At 36.9% G+C, this 19194-nt stretch overlaps 1 protein-coding gene across 3 annotated transcripts in view; it reads right to left on the bottom strand.

Annotated features, from left to right (window-relative positions):
* The window catches only part of VPS13A (vacuolar protein sorting 13 homolog A), a 260584-nt gene that overhangs the window by 98743 nt on the left and 142647 nt on the right, over positions 1-19194 (bottom strand). For all 3 annotated transcript variants that reach the window (XM_047102413.1, XM_047102419.1, XM_047102427.1), the window contains exons 36-41: positions 14424-14551; positions 13676-13845; positions 12928-13145; positions 12001-12233; positions 1251-1343; positions 405-761 (exon numbers count right to left, since the gene is read on the bottom strand). In XM_047102413.1, coding sequence (XP_046958369.1) covers positions 405-761; positions 1251-1343; positions 12001-12233; positions 12928-13145; positions 13676-13845; positions 14424-14551 — 1199 coding nt within the window. The remainder of the gene's footprint in view (positions 1-404; positions 762-1250; positions 1344-12000; positions 12234-12927; positions 13146-13675; positions 13846-14423; positions 14552-19194) is intronic.

Below are 19194 nucleotides of genomic sequence, written 5' to 3'. Positions count from 1 at the left end.
GAGTCAAATTCAAGAGTCCGATGCTCAACCATCAACCACCCGGCACCCCACTATTACTCTTTTAGAAGAGATTCAGAAATAATCTATTATCCTTTTAAAGGATAAAAGATATTCCATTCTTAAAAATAAGAATTTTGACTCTATTCAACATTACTAATGTATCACCTTTAAATTTATAAAAATCAATTGAAATATCCAAGTTAACTTTATATTTCAATAAAAGTAATATACGCATAAGAGCAACTATATCAAGGGCATAAATTTGTGTACTTTCTTCCAAAAGTATTGTGAGCCAACATCATCTTTACAATAAGCCTAATGAAAATATTTACATAATACTTCACAAATATTCCACATGTAGAACTATTTGTTATAGAATCTAGAAAAATACTACATATGCTTACTTCTAATTCAAGCTGACAGTATAGATTTATCAAGGAACTCCAGTTTTTGCCTTCCCCCGAAAAACGTGACTTTGCTAACAGCATAGGCACTGTTCTGTGACCAACTCCAGCCTCAAGAACTATAAAAATAGAATCAATGTTCACTCTTATGATCTCTCCTCTGAGAATCAATTCAGTTGTGGGAGCTTTGTTTTCAACTTCATTTGGTTCTTCAAGAAACCACATTTTTAAACTCTTAGTATCCTTCTTTTCCCATAAATGTGCTGTAGAAGAAGCAGTATCCTCAGGGATGGTTTCCTTAGATGTATAAAGTGCTGACGTTATGGTAATCACAGTATTTATGATAACTGGTGAAACCTAAGGGGAAAAATTAAAAGTAATGAAAAATCTACACATAACACTTTCAAAATTAGGTATTTAAAAAAAGTATTAGATATACTCAAAGGATCATGAAGAATATTAAACTAACATCACTACCCAGAGAGTAGATATAATTTATTGCCTACAAAAATTTTATAATGATTTCAATTTTTAAAATACTTACATGAATCTTATAGCTATTAAACTGGTCAAGTGGAAGTTCAACTATATATACTGTAGGAATGTTAGATGTTATCCACAGAAGGAGTCAAACACCAATAATAAAATATACAGCATTCGTTATAAAATGTGTGTTAAATAATACATCACAAATAATGTGTCACATAAAAATATTTTCAGAAACACAGCTGCGTTTTTGATTATTTAACAATTAAAAGGCAATATAATAATTGCTTACTTCTAGGTTTTACTAATTTTTTAAAGGGTGCACTAAAGATATGAACAACTGACTGCATTTTAACTTACCTTCAGTGTCAAGGATTTTACTGATATATCAATCACTTGTGGATTTGCACTTATTTGAGTAGCTTGATAGAATAAGTCACAGGGCTGCAAAACCTATGAGAGATAATTCAATCCCACCAAATTAACACTGTTCTAAAACGGTTTTATTTATAGATATTTCTAGTAATAGCTAAGTTAAATAAGTTAGTCAAAGTAACTTTTAAAAACGTGACTCAATAACACAATTATCTTTTATACCTATCATTTATATTAGAAATTATTAACAATAGCAACATTAGTTAAACATAGTAAGTCAAAAGATACATTAAATATATGAAAGCCCCATAAAACCTGATTTTATATACTTTATTTTACTTACTATAATAAAATTTTTTCATGGTATTTTTTCATTATAAAATTGAAACAAAATTATATAGGAGAACTACCAAAGATGAAGAAATTATAAGTACATTAAATTTACTAAATAAGTCTTAATGTAATTATAAATTAATTGAGCTTCCTTTAGGTGTGGTAGAATTCTGCCCTCTAGCCCCCAAAGACTCAGGCTCCTCTCAAATGCATAATATATTCATTTACCTCCTAAGGTTTCTAATAGCCTCATCCCAGAAGTCTAAAATCTCATCATCTGTATCTTTTATCTCATCACACATGAATCTTCTCTGTATCTCTCACTGATTCAAAAATCCCCAAATCTCACCTCTTTTTATCTTTTTAGCTCAAGGTCTAAAATCTAAATTGGGTACAGGTACTGATGAAGTACATGGGTATAATCTATGAAATATAACGGCACAGTTTCCCTTTTGTGGATCTGTGAAAGGAAGAGGAGTTATTTGCCCCCACCCTCCCAACACAGAATGGTGGGGCAGACATAGGGTAACAATTACAGATATTCTAGTTCAAACGGGGAAAATGAAAGGTAAAAAGAAGTCACTAGTACAACGTAGCTTTGAACTCTACCCAGGTAAATGAGTTTCTTGATTAGGTTTCAAAGCGTAGGATCAATTCTCTGTGGTGCTCATTTCTACCCTGAGAGTCATCCTTCCATTTCTAGAAAAGGTAGCATAAATTTGCAACTGAGTAGTTTTACCATCCTGCTTCTTGCCAGTAGAATTTTGGAGATGCAAAGAGTCTCTCTTCATTTTGTTCTCTCTGTCCCTCTCAGTCCATCCTCACAGTGTTTCTATTAAAATACTTTTCTCAAGAACCTTGAGGGCCTTCTGTAAATTTTATGAGGTTTCATTGCATTACACAAAAGCAACACCCACTGCTCTTTTTGAGATAATCATGGCCTCCTGTTGAAATGGCTAACAGGTGATACCTTTATAATTCCTAGACACTCTGTTTGAGAAGATCTGTGAAACACACATTAATCCTTCAAAATCTCTTGAAAGGGCCCTTCCTGTGTATGAACACTGTGTTTTTTTATCCTGAGATTTAGCAAAAGTTTATATACACAGTCTTTTCTCTATGCCACACTTTTGGGAGCTATTTCTGACTTTTAGCATCTTCTGCCATTTGAAAAGCTAAGGAATTATCAAAATCATAAAGTTCTGGTTCTTTTTAACTGTTCTTCCTCAATTTATCCCTCTGGTCTAGCATTTTACTATAAACAGTAAGAAAACAGGCAACATTGGGGCATCTGGGTGGCTCAGTCTGTTAAGCATCTGAATGCAGCTCAGGTCATGATCCTGTAGTTGGTGAGTTCAAGCTCCACGTTGGGCTCTGTGCTGTCAGCTCAGAGCCTGAAGCCTGCTTTGGATTCTGTGTCTCCCCCTCTCTCTGCCCTCCCCTCCTCCCTGCTTGTGTTCTTTTTCTCTCTCTCTCAAAAATCAATTAACATTAAAAAATGCAAAAAGAAAGCAGCCAACATCTTCAAATCAGGCATCTTAGAAATCTCCTTAGCTATATATATATATATATATATATATATATATATATATATATATAGCTCCATGTTTTCCACTCATAAGTTCTGCTTTCCAGACAACTACAAGACACAGTTTTGCAAAGCTCTTTGTATTGTAACTCAAGCCATCCTTTCTGCTTCCAATAACATGTCTTTCACCTTCTTTGTAGGCCCTTTGGGCAGCATATTCAAAAAGAGTCTGTTCAACACACTTGAGGCTTTCTCTACCATTCTCCTTAAAATTCCTCCAGATTCTGCATGCTCCCCAGTTCCAAAGCTGCTACCACATTTTTTTTTTAATGCTTATTTTTGAGAGAGAGAAAGAGAGCGTGCACAGGCACCTGCACGGGAAACAAGAGACAGAAACAGAGGGAGATAGAGAAACCCAAGCAGGCTCCGCACTGTCAGCACAGAGCCCAGTGCAGGGCTTATCTCACAAACCATGAGATCATGACCTGAGCCAAAATGAAGAGTCAGACTGAGCCACCCAGGCACCCCTGCCACTCCCACATTTTATAGATTAACTGCTTGCTTCCTATTGCTGCATAACAAATTTCTACACACTTTGCAACTTAACACAAATTTATCATTTCCCTGTTTTCATGGGTTAGGAATCTTGCTGAAATTAGGGGTCAGCCAGCCAGTTATGTCATCTGAAGGTGTGACCAGGTAAAGATTTTCTCCCAGACTCCTTCAGGTCGCTGGTAAAATTCCTGTCTTTGCGGCCCTATGACTGAGATCTCCATTTGCTGGCTGGCTGTTGGCCAGGGACTGCCTTCTACTCCTACTGGTCACTCACAGGCTCTTGCCATGTTGTCTTCTCCCCAGTTTGCTCCTTTAAAGCCAACAGGAAAACATTATTCTGATGTTTCACATTTTAAAAATTAGGTTAGGCTCACCCAGAATCTCTCTTTGATTAACTCAAAGTTAACTAATTAGTGACTTAATTATAGTTATTAAATCTACCCACACTCAAGAGAAAACCATACTGGGCACATGCAACAGGGAATAGAAATCTTGGGGGCCATCTTAGAATTCTGCCTACACTAATAATGAAGAATAAGTCAGGAAGAAAAATTGACATCCTACACAATTTCCCAAAGAAATCACATTAAAATCTACCACTATTCTAGGGGCACCTGGGTGGCTCCTTCAGTTACGTGTCTGACTCTTGGTTTTGGCTCAGGTCATAATCTAACGGTTTGTAAGTTTGAGCCCTGTGTTGGGCTCTGCGCTGACAATGTGGAGCCTGCTTGGGATTCTCTCCCTCCCTTCAGTGTCTGCCCAGCCCTCTCCCTACCTCTCTCTCTCTCAAAATAAACAAACAAACACCAAAAAAAGAAAAACTACCACTATTCTAATAAAATCATTAGGAACAACTGGTACACGACTTTAACATTCAGTATATTACGTCTTTAAACTTCACAAACAGGAATGATAACATTATAATACATGATCCAAGATTTTCAATATAAAATTTGTGTTATCTCTTCATCTTAGGGAAGACAAAACAAAACCAAAAAAAATACCATGATACATACATATACAAGTTTCTCTATAATTTGGAAATTTTTTAATAGCCCCTTCCCAAAATAAATACGAAGGTATACGTTGATCCTTGCCCAATTCCTTTATTTTCAAGTCTAGTTACTGAAGATTAAAAATGCAGCTGGTCAGTAACAGTAAAGGTGTTCATGCCAAAACATTACTGTCAAGTTGTCCACGATCCAGTCCATATAGATTAATTTAATGACGCAGAAACAGTTCTTAAAATGGAATTGTTTTCCTACTAGTATTTGTCTCCAACTATATCCACTGTGATTTCAGGGGTATTTCTATCATTTTTTTCTCTCTCCTACTTTCTCACCAAACTGCTCCCAGTCTTACACGAAAAGACTTTCCTGCTGCTACTGCTTCCCCTTTGCAGAAGCAATCTTAAGCTACAAAACATCTACAAAAACCTGTAAGAGTTCACTATAAATTCTCCACTTTACAAACCTTATCTTGGTGGTGGGAAGGACTGCCTCAGACTGAAGAACTGAATAACAAGAGAAAAAGGCAGAGTATAAGAGTACAGATGCTGGTGTGCGGGTAGGTGTGGGGTGGGAACTTGTGCTCCCTGGAACCCAGGTTCTCTGCATATGCTATCCCTTTACCCTGTAACATGCTCCTGTTGCAGGTGAATTAGTTAATACCTACTCATCCTACAGGCATCATCAGCATAAAGGTCATTTCTGCTGAGAAGCCTCCCCCAGCTACTCTTCCAGGAGAGTTACAGGCTTTTATTATAGAGTCCACGAAGGTACTTTTAACAAAAAAGAAGAACAAATTAAAATAGTCTCCAATTTGGGGTATTTTTCCCACAAATGTAAGGCTCACATGCTATAGGAAAAACTATTAATGTTATTTATTATAAGAATAATAAAAACTATTATGCTTTTATCAGCGGATAGTAGTAAGCACTCAATAAAATATCATATATGGGGCACCTGGGAGGCTCAGTTGGTTAAGTATCCAACTCAGTTTCAGCTCAGGTCACGATCTTACAGTTCGTGAGTTCAAGCTCCACACCATGCTCTGCGCTGACAGTGATGGAACCTGCTTGAGTCTATCTCTCTCTCTCTCTCTGCCTCTCCAGTGCTCTCTCTCAAAATAAAAAATTAAACTTAAAAAAATAAAATTCCACACTTATTCATGATTAAGATTCTTTCAAAATTAGATATGGAAAATTTTCAACATCTCAAGGTTATATGTATAAATTCACAAGCAAATATTAAAATTATAGTAATATAGTAATAACTTAAAAATGGGAATGCAATGAGGATGAGTCATTATTGTCATTTAAGGAACAAAGAATGTTACTTTTGCAGGTAATTTTTAGAAAACCTAACATAATTAAAAATACTAGAATAGGTAACAAGTTTAGTAAAGTTATAGAATAACACAAATTCACTTAAAAAAGCTGACAGCCCGGGGCGCCTGGGTGGCGCAGTCGGTTAAGCGTCCGACTTCAGCCAGGTCACGATCTCGCGGTCCGTGAGTTCGAGCCCCGCGTCAGGCTCTGGGCTGATGGCTCGGAGCCTGGAGCCTGTTTCCGATTCTGTGTCTCCCTCTCTCTCTGCCCCTCCCCCGTTCATGCTCTGTCTCTCTCTGTCCCAAAAAAATAAATAAACGTTGAAAAAAGCTGACAGCCCAGCCATAAAAAATGATGAAACAGTGCTATTTACAATGAGGTGAAGAATATTATGCTAAGTGAGATAAATCAGTCAGAGAAAGACAAATACCCTTTGATTTCCTCATCTGTGTAATTTAAGAAACAAATGAGCAAAGGGAAAAAAAAGAGAGAGGGGGCAAACCAAGAAACAGATTCTTAACTGCAAAGAACAAACCAATGGTTAGCAGTGGGGAGGTGAGTTAAATAAGTGATGGGGATTAAGGAGTGCACTTGTGATGAGCACCGAGTGTTGTTGAAGTGCTGAATCACTACATTGTACCCCTGTAACAATATTACACTGTATGTTAACTAATTGGAATTTGAATAAAAACTTAAAAAAAACTTACAGACATTTGTTATGATATAAATTCAAAATTTGGATCATGATTTAGCTTTTATTACGATTTAGGAATTTATTCAAAAATTATAAAATCTTAATGGGTGAAATAAAGTCAAACAAATATAAATTTATACTCTACAAGGAGCAAAGATGAGAATATCCAATCTGTTAAAACTTCTAAAAATCTGGTGTTTTGTATCCCTTGAAAAGTAAATTGTCATTTTTAAAAATCCATGTATACAGCACTTTACAAGGTTCATGAAGTTTTAATAAGCATCTATGGACCCCAATTAATATTAGATTAAGAAACTGGGGTTTCTTAATCTGGGGCACCCTGGGGTGCCAGGGTGGCTCAGTTGGTTGGGCATCTGACTTTGGCTCAGGTCATGATCTTGTGGTTAGTGGGTTCGAGCCCTGTATCAGGCTCTGTGATGACAGCTCAGAGCCTGGAGCCTGCGGTGGATTCTGTGTCTCCCTCTCTCTCTCTCTCTCTCTGCCCCTCTCCCGCTCATGCTCTCTCTCTCAAAAATGAATAAATGTTAAAAAAAATATATTAGATTAAGAAACTTTAATATTAAATAAATACAGTATCAATTAAAGTTCCACTAACTACAACTTATCCAAATGTATGTGGCCAAAACTGCTGGCTGGCCATAAATAATAAATACACTTTTCAAAATCCCCCCAAATCACAGAAGTTTCCCTTAAGACATGGTTACCCAGCTAAAGATCTCCTTTTCAATACTTTTTTTTTTTTCCTTTTTAATGTTTACTGATTTTTGAGAGGGAGAGAGACAGGGGAGGAGCAGAGAGAGAGATACACAGATTCTGAAGCAGGCTCCAGCTCTGGGCTGTCAGCACACAGCCCGACACAGGGCGAGAACTCACAAACCATGAGATCATGCCCTGAGCCGAAGTTGCACACTTAAAAGACTGAGCCAGCCAAGTGCCCCATCCTTTTCTATACTTCTGTTTCCATCTATGAAGGAAGCCACTTGTGGCAGAGTAGAAATCCATCTACAAGTTGAAAGTCATGTTAAAAACATCTGCTTGGAAGTATAAGCAAGCTACCAAGGTAACCCTGCAAAGTTCCCAAGGGGGAGAAAAAGGAGCAGAGGAGTTATCTCAAAATTTGGAGGTGATTTACCTTCTAATTATTTGTCAAATTAGTTATATACTAAGCAGAAGGCTATTGCTAAGTAGAGTGGAGTGGTCAGCAATTTCTAAATGGTCAGCAGAATGGGACTAAGAGGAAAAAATCTATTTCCTTGAATAAGCAGATTAAATTACATCCTAGGAATAGCAGAACAAGATGGAAACAATCTTTTAAATGTAGTTAAGCCATGCTTTAGCTACTTTTTGGGAGGTACTGCTTGTTACAGCACCTAGTTAATATCCTAACTAAGCACAGAATTTCATTCAGAGAAGTTGGCACTTCAGCAAAGTTCAAAATATCTGTGACTGATTTGCCAATTGAATGGACAAGGGATATTTCAAAATGAAAGAGGCCTTCAACTACCTCCACTGTGACCTTAGTCTGTACTTTCTAACTGATTAAGTTTTTCTTTACAGCTTATTACTTAACAAGGGCAACAGACCCTATGGGCAAAGCATCCTCTGATGGGAGCCGAAACTACCCTTCAAGCAATAAGCACTGCCCTAAGCCAGCAAGACTCCATGTGACTGACCACAAGACAATGGTCCACCTGACCTTTACTGCCCACCTGCTCACACCCACAAACCTTTGCCCCACATTTTTTTGAAGTTTATTGTTTTATTTTCAGAGAGAGTGTGCAAGCATATGTGCACCAATGCGCACTCAAGCAGGGGAGGGGCAGAGGAAAGGAGGAGAAAGAATCCTGAGTAGGCTCCTGCTGCCAACCCACAGCCTGACATGAGGCTCAATCCCACAGATCATGAGATCATGACCCTGGCTAAAATCAAGAGTCATATGCTCAACCAACTGAGCCATCCAGGCCCCCAACCCACATTCTCCTTGTATAAATCTAGACCCATTTTCGGTACTTTGGAGACCGTCTTTGAGATATTAGTCTGCTGTCTTCCCCGTGTTGGCTTCACTGAAATAAATTCCTTTCCTGTTTCACCACCACTGTCTCTCTGCCTTTGGATTCTGTCAGCAGTGATTGGTCAAACCTGGTCTATTTGGGACCCCAGGGCCAGGTGCTCTTGCCCCCCTGTACCCCAGCTACAAAAATACAAAGCTGATGACTTTAAGAATGCCATAGCAAAATACCTGGGAAGACTGCTACTGGTGATACCTAGGAAGGCAGACAACGTACTCTGGGAAAAAACCTGACTTCAGCCAGACAGGCTTGGAATATTTAGAATGTTGCTCTGTATTAGCTCCTTCATTCTGCTGTCTGCAAAGTCCTATGAGAGACAGGAAACCACTGAGGAGACTCCAGCTCTAAAGAGGAGCCTCAGCGAGAGAGAAGACTGCACTCCTAGTCTTTCTCTAGCAATTTTTGTTAAAATCAAATATGGAACTAGCCCATGGCAAAAATAACAACAAAAATTAGATTACAGATGGTGCTTGTCCCCCTTGCCCACACCTGTTATTAAAGTAGCCTTTACTAAATCAGGATGGAGGCAGAATAGACAGAATATAAACATCAGTAAGGGGGCGCCTGGGTGGCGCAGTCGGTTAAGCGTCCGACTTCAGCCAGGTCACGATCTCGCGGTCCGTGAGTTCGAGCCCCGCATCGGGCTCTGGGCTGATGGCTCAGAACCTGGAGCCTGTTTCCAATTCTGTGTCTCCCTCTCTCTCTGCCCCTCCCCCGTTCATGTTCTGTCTCTCTCTGTCCTAAAAATAAATAAACGTTGAAAAAAAAAATTTAAAAAAAAAAATAAACATCAGTAAGTAAAACAGGAGTTTTCTACGGTAAGTGAATGAATGCATGCTTTGGTTACGGCTGCTTTTACCTGGAACTACCTAGATGTAAACTAAATGTTCAAGGAATGAAGGAATGCCAAAGAAACCATATCTGTGATGCAAAACCCTGTTATTCAACTGCTGAGTAACCAACTCAGGAGGAAGCTGTGATAACTGTGGGGTTCCCCCGAAAAAGACAATAGCCACCTCAGAAGTGTCTACAGAGAATAATGGCAAAAAAAAAAAAAAAATCTTTCAAAGGGGAAGGCCAGAGCCATCTGAGAAAAAGACAGCAAGGCTCTTCCATGAGAGTAAAACGGAAGGCACAACACATGCTCTCCCAGGAACCGGACTCCACTATAGGAGCTGCAAGTTTTCGCATTCCCACTCAGAAGGATATGACAGTTGTTAAGGATAAGGGACTACCAAGTGTTCCCATTCTTTCTTTTTCTGAACCACAACTACCCTGTCCTTACACCACCAGTATGTGGTATTTGTGCGTGTGGTGATGGAGTGCTTGCTGAAAAGCAATAGAGTATTTGTCTGTTAGTTAATAGATGGTCTAAAAGAGAGAAGTCACAGCAGACTGAAAAAAACTATCACCCAAAGATCCTGGACTTTGAACTTGTACCCCTTATTAAGGAAGAGATGGAGATGTTCTCTGGATGAGAAAAGACAACTATGAATTATACGTGGGGACAAAGGAAAAAACCTCTGAGTGACCAATAGGGCAGGACCTCTGTCACCTTGTATCTCCTTTTCTCTCCTACAGTAATAGAAGTTTCAGGTGAGCACACGGTAGCTCAGGAAAAAAGAGCACACACTCCAGTCCTTTTTGAAGAGAAGTGTGGTCCTACAACTAAGTTCAAGCTGGTAATAAAAGGAAAAACCACAGGATCAAGATGAAGTCACTTACTTATGCTAGGCTAAATTGGTAAACCAGGGCTTAATACCTAACCTAACTGCAGTTTCAACCTCTCCCCAAAATGTAGTCTTAATCAGGAAGTTTTTGGTCTGCACCAATAAGGTAATCTGTCATATGGACCCTTCTCCATCCCCAAAAGGAAGAGGAGTTAATCTACCCAACAAGCCTCTCTCTTTTAAAGAAATATGACCTTGTCTGAAACAATCCTTTCTTTTGCTAACAACTTCCCTGCTCATTCTCCTTCCTATTAAAAAAAAACTTTCCATTTTATATAACTCCTAGGAACTTCTTTCTATTTGCTAGATGGGATGCAGCCAAATTCATGAAATGCTTAATAAAGCCAATTATATCTTCAAATTTCCCTGGTTGGATTTTGTCTTTTAACAAGGCCAAACAGATGTAAATAGAAAAAATATATGTAAAATTTCTAAATTATAACATAAAAGAGAATCACCTTGCCCTCCAGTTGTTGTTTCCTCTCTGTTGTTAGTGGTGAGCCATCAGCCTTGCAAACTAAGAAAAGAAACTCGCCTGTATCCTAATTGACATATATGTATTGACTTATCACAAAATTACAGTTTATATTTCTATGTTGACTATTAAGAACATTTATACTTCTACTACTCCTTGTAGAAGCCTACACAATTTGTGTTTTATACGAGTACTAGGAGTAATAGTTAACTTGAAAAAGATGTCTTTAGGGGCGACATCTATGGGTGGCTCAGTCAGTTGAGTGTCCAACTTCGGCTCAGGTCATGATCTCACGGTTTGTGAGTTCAAGCCCTGTGTAGGGCTCTGTGCTGACACCTCGGAGCCTGGAGCCTGCTTCGGATTCTGTGTCTCCCTCTCTCTCTGCCCCTTCCCTGCTCATGCCCTGTCTCTATCTCAGAAATAAATAAACATCAAAAAAAAAAAAAAGAAAGAAAAAGATGTCTTTGAAGAAACGGACTTTCCTCAGTTATGAAGAGTGGAAGGCCAAGAGGCTACCACAGAGTAAAACATAAATGTAAATGTGTATCGAAGCAAATGGCTCAAGGTTCAAATAAATTACAGGGAAAAAAGAAAAAAAAAAACCATCTATCTGAGCAAAAGTGTCCAGATGGGAGAAAAAAAATTAAAGATAATAAAACGGAAACAACATAGCAAATGACTGGCAGAAAGTCTCAAAGAGCTAAGAGCAGTGTGAAATTGACGTGGTCAGAAAGCCAGAGTGAGGTCTCCGAGAAGCGTCCCGACGAAAACAACTTGTTGGTGAGACTATTCCCACAAATACATACAACACTGTGGAGCAACTGGGGAATGAAAAAGAGCTTCAAAGTTTGTGTAATAATAATCTAGACTAGGCTCTTCAAGAAGAAAGAAAGGTATTTTACAGAAAAAGGCTGAGAAGTACGTTAGTAGTTTTCTAAAGAGGCATATGGCTAAATCCGAAATAGTGCACAATTAAGCAGATAAGGAAAGAGTAAACTCACCGTAGTGATTCTGCCTTTTCTCTTGACTGGAAGAAATGGGCATGCTCTCACTTGAAGATCTTTAATGGCAGCAGTCATTGTACTGTTCTCACGGTCACCTTTCCAACAAATTTCACATTGTGTTGTAATGACTAAGGCAGGAGCATCACTTCGTGTCATATCAGCCACAAACACAATTTCAGGATTTTTAATAATAATATTAACTTCCCATTTCTCTTTTTCCTGTACAGGTACTAAATAGAAACAAAATAACTTCACATTTTAAAATATTTCTAAGTATTTCTTATACAGATTATTTATGGAAAAACTTGTTACTTGTGAGAAAATGTTTTTTTCATTCCAAGGAAAAAAATACAAGAATCTTAGATGTCAAAGGAATCTACTGTAATTCTTTTAGTATAAAAGTTGAAGACGTATAGTCTTAAGAGCATTTTAAAATGTGGGGGAAAACCCCTTTCATGGCAGAGCTGGAACTAACCCAATCTCTGACTCTCAACTTGGCACTCCTTCCGCTACACCACAAAGAGCCACATATGTAAATGATAATGGAGAGCTGTAAAAATAACAACAATAAAAGAGTACATTAAGTAAAAATATTGTCTTTAAATATGAAAAGGAATAGTTGGTTCATTATTCCTCCTGCTTGTTTTTGTCAAAAAAATTCTTTTAAATTACTGCCTGTAGAGAAGCATATTTGCTTATTCTAATATAGGTTCCTTAATTATTGAACCCAATATATATTTATATGTAGAAAAATACGCAAACTGCACATCCTACAGGAAAACACATTTAAGTTTTTCACTTACCTCTGAAAAATATTTTACTTTATTAATTCACTTAGCCTCATCATCTAGACAGATAATCAAGGCAAGTGCTATTGTAGCATTTCAATAATACATATATTAAATATTTTAGCCAATAACTAACCTTCTTCCTTAGCAGTCCATGTTTGAACACTGGTTTCTATAGCCGTGCCTGTGGTGAAGGCCTCAAGAAAGACGTTTGCAACTGTCAGGAGAAATTCTACACTGGCACAAATATACATCTCTTGAAGGACTAAATCAGTCACCAAACCATCTCTGACTTTCCTATACTTTACAGCCATCATGTCCTTTTTGTCAAACCCAACTGTCAGTCCTATCATTCTGAAAAATACAATAACAATTCCTGTGAGTATCTTAAAAATAACCAAACACACCAATAAAAGTCAAAAGACCTCTTATTCATTTTACTAACAGCAAACCAACATTCTGAAGTCATTTCTCTTGGGAAGATCACAAAGTACTCCAAATAACAGACTTAAGAACTTCTGGAGCACAACTGTTTCATAAACTAGTAAATGTTAACTTTAAGCAATTGGCAGAACTTAAATGTCTTCTCAATTTTTCATGTTTTCCCATTAGAACTTACAAAGATGAATAATAATTTAGGAAAAAAGAGATTCATTTAAAAAACGAGTTTAACTGAATTATTTCTTTTGAACCATTCCATCAACCATCCAGTAAGAACAGCATGTAAATGAACGAGGCCATTTGCAATGCTGAAAACCGTGACTCCACTAAATTGAAACTTTGAAGATCTTAGGATGTACCCAGAAAACAAACATGCAACTTTGGGATTAAGTTTTGTCAAACAATTCAAACATTTCTCAAATAAAAACTAAGCATCCTGTTACCTAGGAGTTGCCTTCTTGACATGAGGTCTTTTATCATCTAAAATACAGTTTTTTAATGAGAAGGAAGAAAATACTGAGTCATCTGTATACATCTTTGCAGTACTTATAATATTCTCCAACTTAAATTCAGCAAGTTTCAGAGCAGGATCACGAACATCTGTAAAGGAAGTCTGTGGAAGAGGAAACCAATACACATTTTACAGAAAGACAAAGTCTAACACATTTTAAGATATGAACTACCACATTCTCTATCTCCACAGGGCTTGCTAATGAAAGGCCAAAAAAGCCATTTAATTTAAAAACTTTTTTTTTTTTACATCACTACCTATAGGAAAGAAAACTTAAAAGGGCAAAGGTTAAATTAATTTTGTTATTAAAATGAAATAATCAGTAACATTTTTCAGAGGAAAAGATAATCCAAAATACATATGAAATATTAACAACTGTTATTTTTTTTAAATATTTTTTAAGTGTTTACTTATTTTTGAACAACAGAGACAGAGTGTGAGTGGGGGAGGGCAGAGAGAAAGAAGGAGACACAGAATCACAAGCAGGCCCCAGGCTCTGAGCTGTCAGCACACAGCCCAGTGCGGGGCTCCAAGTGAGGAAGTGCGAGCTCATGACCTGAGCCAAAGTCGAAGGCTCAACCATCCGAGCCACCCAGGCACCCCAAAAACTGTTACTTTAATAAGCATTCACCTATATCATTTTCATCAAGTGAGAAAGTATTTTTTCTTCCTTAACTTACCTGCTCAGGACTTGGACTATATAGTACCATGGTGAGATAATCAGTTTTGAAACTCATATTTAGCGTTGTCTTAACTTGAGAGGCCTGTGAATGTATTTCTACCACAGCAGCTGTCACTACAGTTGTTCCTTGGAAAAATGAAAAGTTATTGGACAAAAAAGTTAAGAAAAATAGAAGTCATTAAAACAGGCTTAAATTAGGCTTAAGAGAATTATCCACTAAACAGGTATAGTATAATGATATTCAAGAAAATAAAAAAAGATTAGAAAATTCAGATGCTGAGCTCAGTAACTACTGGCTTAAGATTCTATCCATGCAGTAACTTGGAAATATTAAACACTGATGCTCCTGTTTCCATTTTTGTAAAATGAGAATAACAGAACTAACCACTGGGTTTGTTTTCGGGATTAAGTAAAAGAGTATGTGTGCAATTCCTACTAGAATACCTGGCACCTAGTTTAATATTCAAACTTACTTCAAAAAACTAAAACCAAACAAGATCATCTTAAATGAGGCTTAAAAAATTGTTCCACTGAAAAGAAGGAAACAAAATTCATTCTTTCCTGCATTTTACATTTTGAGCCAAGGCATTTATGTACAATGGTATATATTAAATGGGCTTTTACTAAACACACAGCTCTTGCTAATTCTCATTCTACCCAACCGCAGAGACAAGTACCACCACACCACGTAACTTATTTTTAATTAAGTTAAAATTTACATCAGTGAAATACATAGATCTTAGCAGAACAATTCAATGAGATTTTATATATCCATGCCACAAACACTTCAATTAAGATACTGAAGATTTTTTACATCTGTGGTTAGGTTTATTCCTAGCTATTTTATGCTTCTTGGTGCAGTTGTGAATGGGATCAGTTTCTTTGTCTTTCTGTTGCTTCATTATTAGTGTATAAGAATGCAACTGATTTCTGTACATTGATTTTGTATCCTGTGACTTTGCTGAATTCATGTATCAGCTCTAGCAGACTTTTGGTGGAGTCTATCGGATTTTCCATGTATAATATCATGTCATCTGCAAAAAGTGAAAGCTTAACTTCATCTTTGCCAATATATGTATGTTTTCACTCTTATGTAAATCCTGAGAAACTTAACAGAAGTCCATGGGGGAGGGGAAGGAAAAAAAAGAGGTTAGAGAGGGAGAGAGGCAAAGCATAAGAGACTCTTAAAAACTGAGAACAAACTGAGGGTTGATGGGGGGTGGGAGGGGTGGGAGGCATGGGAGGGTGGGTGATGGATATTGAGGAGGGCACCTTTTGGGATGAGCACTGGGTGTTGTATGGAAACCAATTTGACAATAAATTTCATATTTAAAAATAAAATAAAAGTTTATTTACAAAAAAAAGATACTGAAGATTTACATCATTCCAGAAAGCTCTCTTGTAACTCTTTCTAGCTAATCCTCAACCTCCCTACCATTCTAATTTTTAATCACCAAAGGTTAGTTTTGTTTGTTTGTTCTTAAATTCTGCACAGTCATATTCAGAGTAAAACCTCTTTCGTGTTTGGCTTCCTTCAGTAAACATGTTTCAGAGTCATCCATGTTGTTGCAAGGGTCATTCTTTCTTCTGCAGTCTATGAAAATGCATTCTACAAAAAATATAGTTTATCCATTCTAGGACTGATGAACATATGGGTTGTTTCCCGATTTAAGCTATTATGAATCAATCTGCTACAAATACTCCTGAATAAGTCATTTTGTAGATATATGCACTGATTTTGGAGTGGGGTAGGATAAATACTTAGACCATAATTGTTTGTTACAAGGTAGATATACGTCAACTGCCAAACTCTGTTGAAGTAGTTATAGTATTTCACATTCCCAACATTTTCCCAACTCATTCACATTCCCAAATCACATTATGTGCGTCTCCGCTGTTTCATATTCTCATCAATATGTGGAGTTGTCAGTCTTTTAAAAACTGACTCATCTGGTGAGTTTTCCAGATAAATAACTATATTAGGACCTTTTCACATGCTTACTGTACATTTAACGTATCCTCTCCCATGTATCCAATTTTTTTTGGTAATTCTTTTGGTTTTATTTTTAAAGTTCTTAATTTCAAGGAGTTATCAGGTATTCTAGATATGACAACATCATATACACGTATCATGAATATGTATCTCAGACTGAGGCCTCACTTTTCACAATCTGATACCATCTTTTGATAAGTATAAATTAAAAATGTTTATGAAGTGTCCTTTATAAAGTTTTCATGATTAGTGTTCTATCTGCCTAAGAAATCTTTGGCTATCCCAGGGACAAGGTTCAATTTTTCCTACATTTATCTAGTTGTGACAGCACCATTTGTTAAAACGTTTATCCTTTCCCTATTGACTAGTCTTCACTGAAAATCAGTTGACTCTATCTGTGTGTTTTCTGGACTCCTGGGTTTTACTATTCCGTTTATGTTATGCCAATAGCCATACTAACAAGATTTGTAGTTTATTCCATGTTTTGAAATTAGACAGTATAAATCTTTGTTCTTCCTTCGCAATACATATATGTATTTTTTCCCTTTGTTTTTCGGTTTTCTGGCTATGTGGTCAAAGGCATTTTTACTTCTTTCTACTCTTTAGACCTATTAATCCTTGTCCTGGCCTTATTACTCTATCAATGACTACCAATTGACCTGGTATGATGATTATGGACACTTCTAACTTGTGCCTACTTTACAGGGAAAAATTTAACACTTCAGCATTAAGTATGCCTTTTAAATATTTCTAGTTTTCTTCACAAACAGGTACAGAATTTTGTCAAATGCTTTCTTTGCATCTGCTGAGATATAATCTTTTTCTTCTCTGTTAATTTGGTGATTTACATTCATTGATTTTTGACTGTTAAAACCAACTTTGTTATTTTGGGCTAATTCTCACTTGGTCAAGGTGAAGCATCCTATATCCTTATTGTTGGATTCAGTATACTAATATGTTGTTTAAAATTTCCATATCTGTGTTCATGAAGTATTTGGTGCGTGATTTTTTTAAATGCTTATTTATGCGAGGGAGGGGGGAGGTAAAGAGGGGGGGAGAGAGAGAGACAGAGAAATTTCCCAAGCAGGCTCCATGCTGTAAGCACAGAGCCCAACATAGGGCTCAATCTCACAAACTCAAGATCATGATTTGAGCCAAAACCAAGAGTCAAACGCTTAACCAAATAAGCCACCAAGTACCCCGAGATTCTTTTCCTGAACTGGCTTTTTCTTTTCCTTGTTACCAGAGTAATGCTTGCTTTAAAAAATTGCTAAGGAAGTGATCCCCCTTCCTCTATTTTCCAGCAAAGTTTGTGTAACACTGGTATTATTTCTAACTCAAATATTTCAAAGAATTCACCACTGAAATTCAAATCCTTTAACAGACAGAGGGCTACTCAGATTTTTTATTTCTTCTTATGTCAGTTTTGGCAATTTTGTGTTTTCCAAGTAATTTCTCCATTTCAAACAAGTTGTAGAATCCAGTCACAAAATTATTCATAATATTTCCTCATTATCCTGGTAGTGATCTGCAGTATCTATCTAACTCTGATACTGCCAATTTTTTTTCTTTCTTTCTTCCATCCTAAGAGTTTATCGATTTCATTAGTTTTTTCCAATGAAAATGATCTCTGACTTTGCCAATTTTCTCTATTATTTACCTGTTTCTCTTCCACTGACTTCTACTCATACCTGTATTACTGCTCTCTTTTATTTACTTTGGGTTTAATTTGCTCTTTTCTACTTTCTCCACGCAAAATATTTAATCTTTTAAACTCATTTTTCCTAATCAAATCCTTTTCAGCTACAAAATTATTTCAGCACTGCTTTAGTTGCATCCCCAAATTTTGGTATGCTTTATGTTCATTATCTTCCCGTTTAAACACTTTTCTACTTTCCTTTTAAAAAAAAATTTTTTTTTTAACGTTTATTCATTTTTGAGAGACAGAGACAGAGCATGAGCGGGGAAGGGGCAGAGAGAGGGAGATACAGAATCTGAAGCAGGCTCCAGGCTCTGAGCCGTCAGCGCGGAGCCTGATGCAGGGCTCGAACTCGCGAAATGCGAGATCATGACCTGAGCTGAAGTCGGACGCTCAACCGACTGAGCCACCCAGGAGCCCCGCATCTTTTCTTTTTTGACCCACAGGTTATTTGAAAAATGTTTAATGCCCAAGTATTTCAAGCTTCTCTGACATCCTACTTCTACTCATTTCTAATTTAATTCCATGTGGCCAGAAAATTTTATGGCCTCCCAGGATGGTCTATCCTTGTGAATATTCTAAGAGCCCTTTTAAAAGAAGTACATTCTGCAATTGTTGAATGTAGTATTATATTAATGTCAATTAGGTCAATTTTGTTAACAGTGTTCAAATGTTCTATATTCTTTCTGATTTTTGTCTATATTCTATTAATTACTAAGAGTGGTGTGCTAAATACACAACTATAATTCTGTATAGGGGTATTTCTTTTGTTTTGTCAATTTTTGTTGCAGACATTTTGGAACTCTGTTATTAGGTACAACAGATTTAAAGTTGTTAGAGCATCCTTGCAAATTGGTTCCTTTACCATTATGAAAAGAAAAAAAAAGCATTTATGAGACAATCAGGAGAAAAATGAAGCCTACCAGGATATTTTCATGGTTTATAGGGGGTATAGCCATTTTTTAGGGGTGACAATGTTACTGTGACTACATTTAAAAAGTAAAGTTCTTACTGCTTAAATACCAATTGAAGGTAGATCATCTAAGATTTTCTTTAAAGTCATTTAGTGGGATGGCA

The sequence above is a fragment of the Lynx rufus genome, unplaced genomic scaffold (genome assembly GCF_022079265.1).
Source record: "Lynx rufus isolate CCGP_SWC_20201006 ecotype Redwood Valley unplaced genomic scaffold, mLynRuf1.p SCAF_10, whole genome shotgun sequence".
Taxonomy (NCBI): Eukaryota; Metazoa; Chordata; class Mammalia; order Carnivora; family Felidae; genus Lynx; species Lynx rufus.
This window is presented reverse-complemented; position numbering and strand designations above follow the sequence as displayed.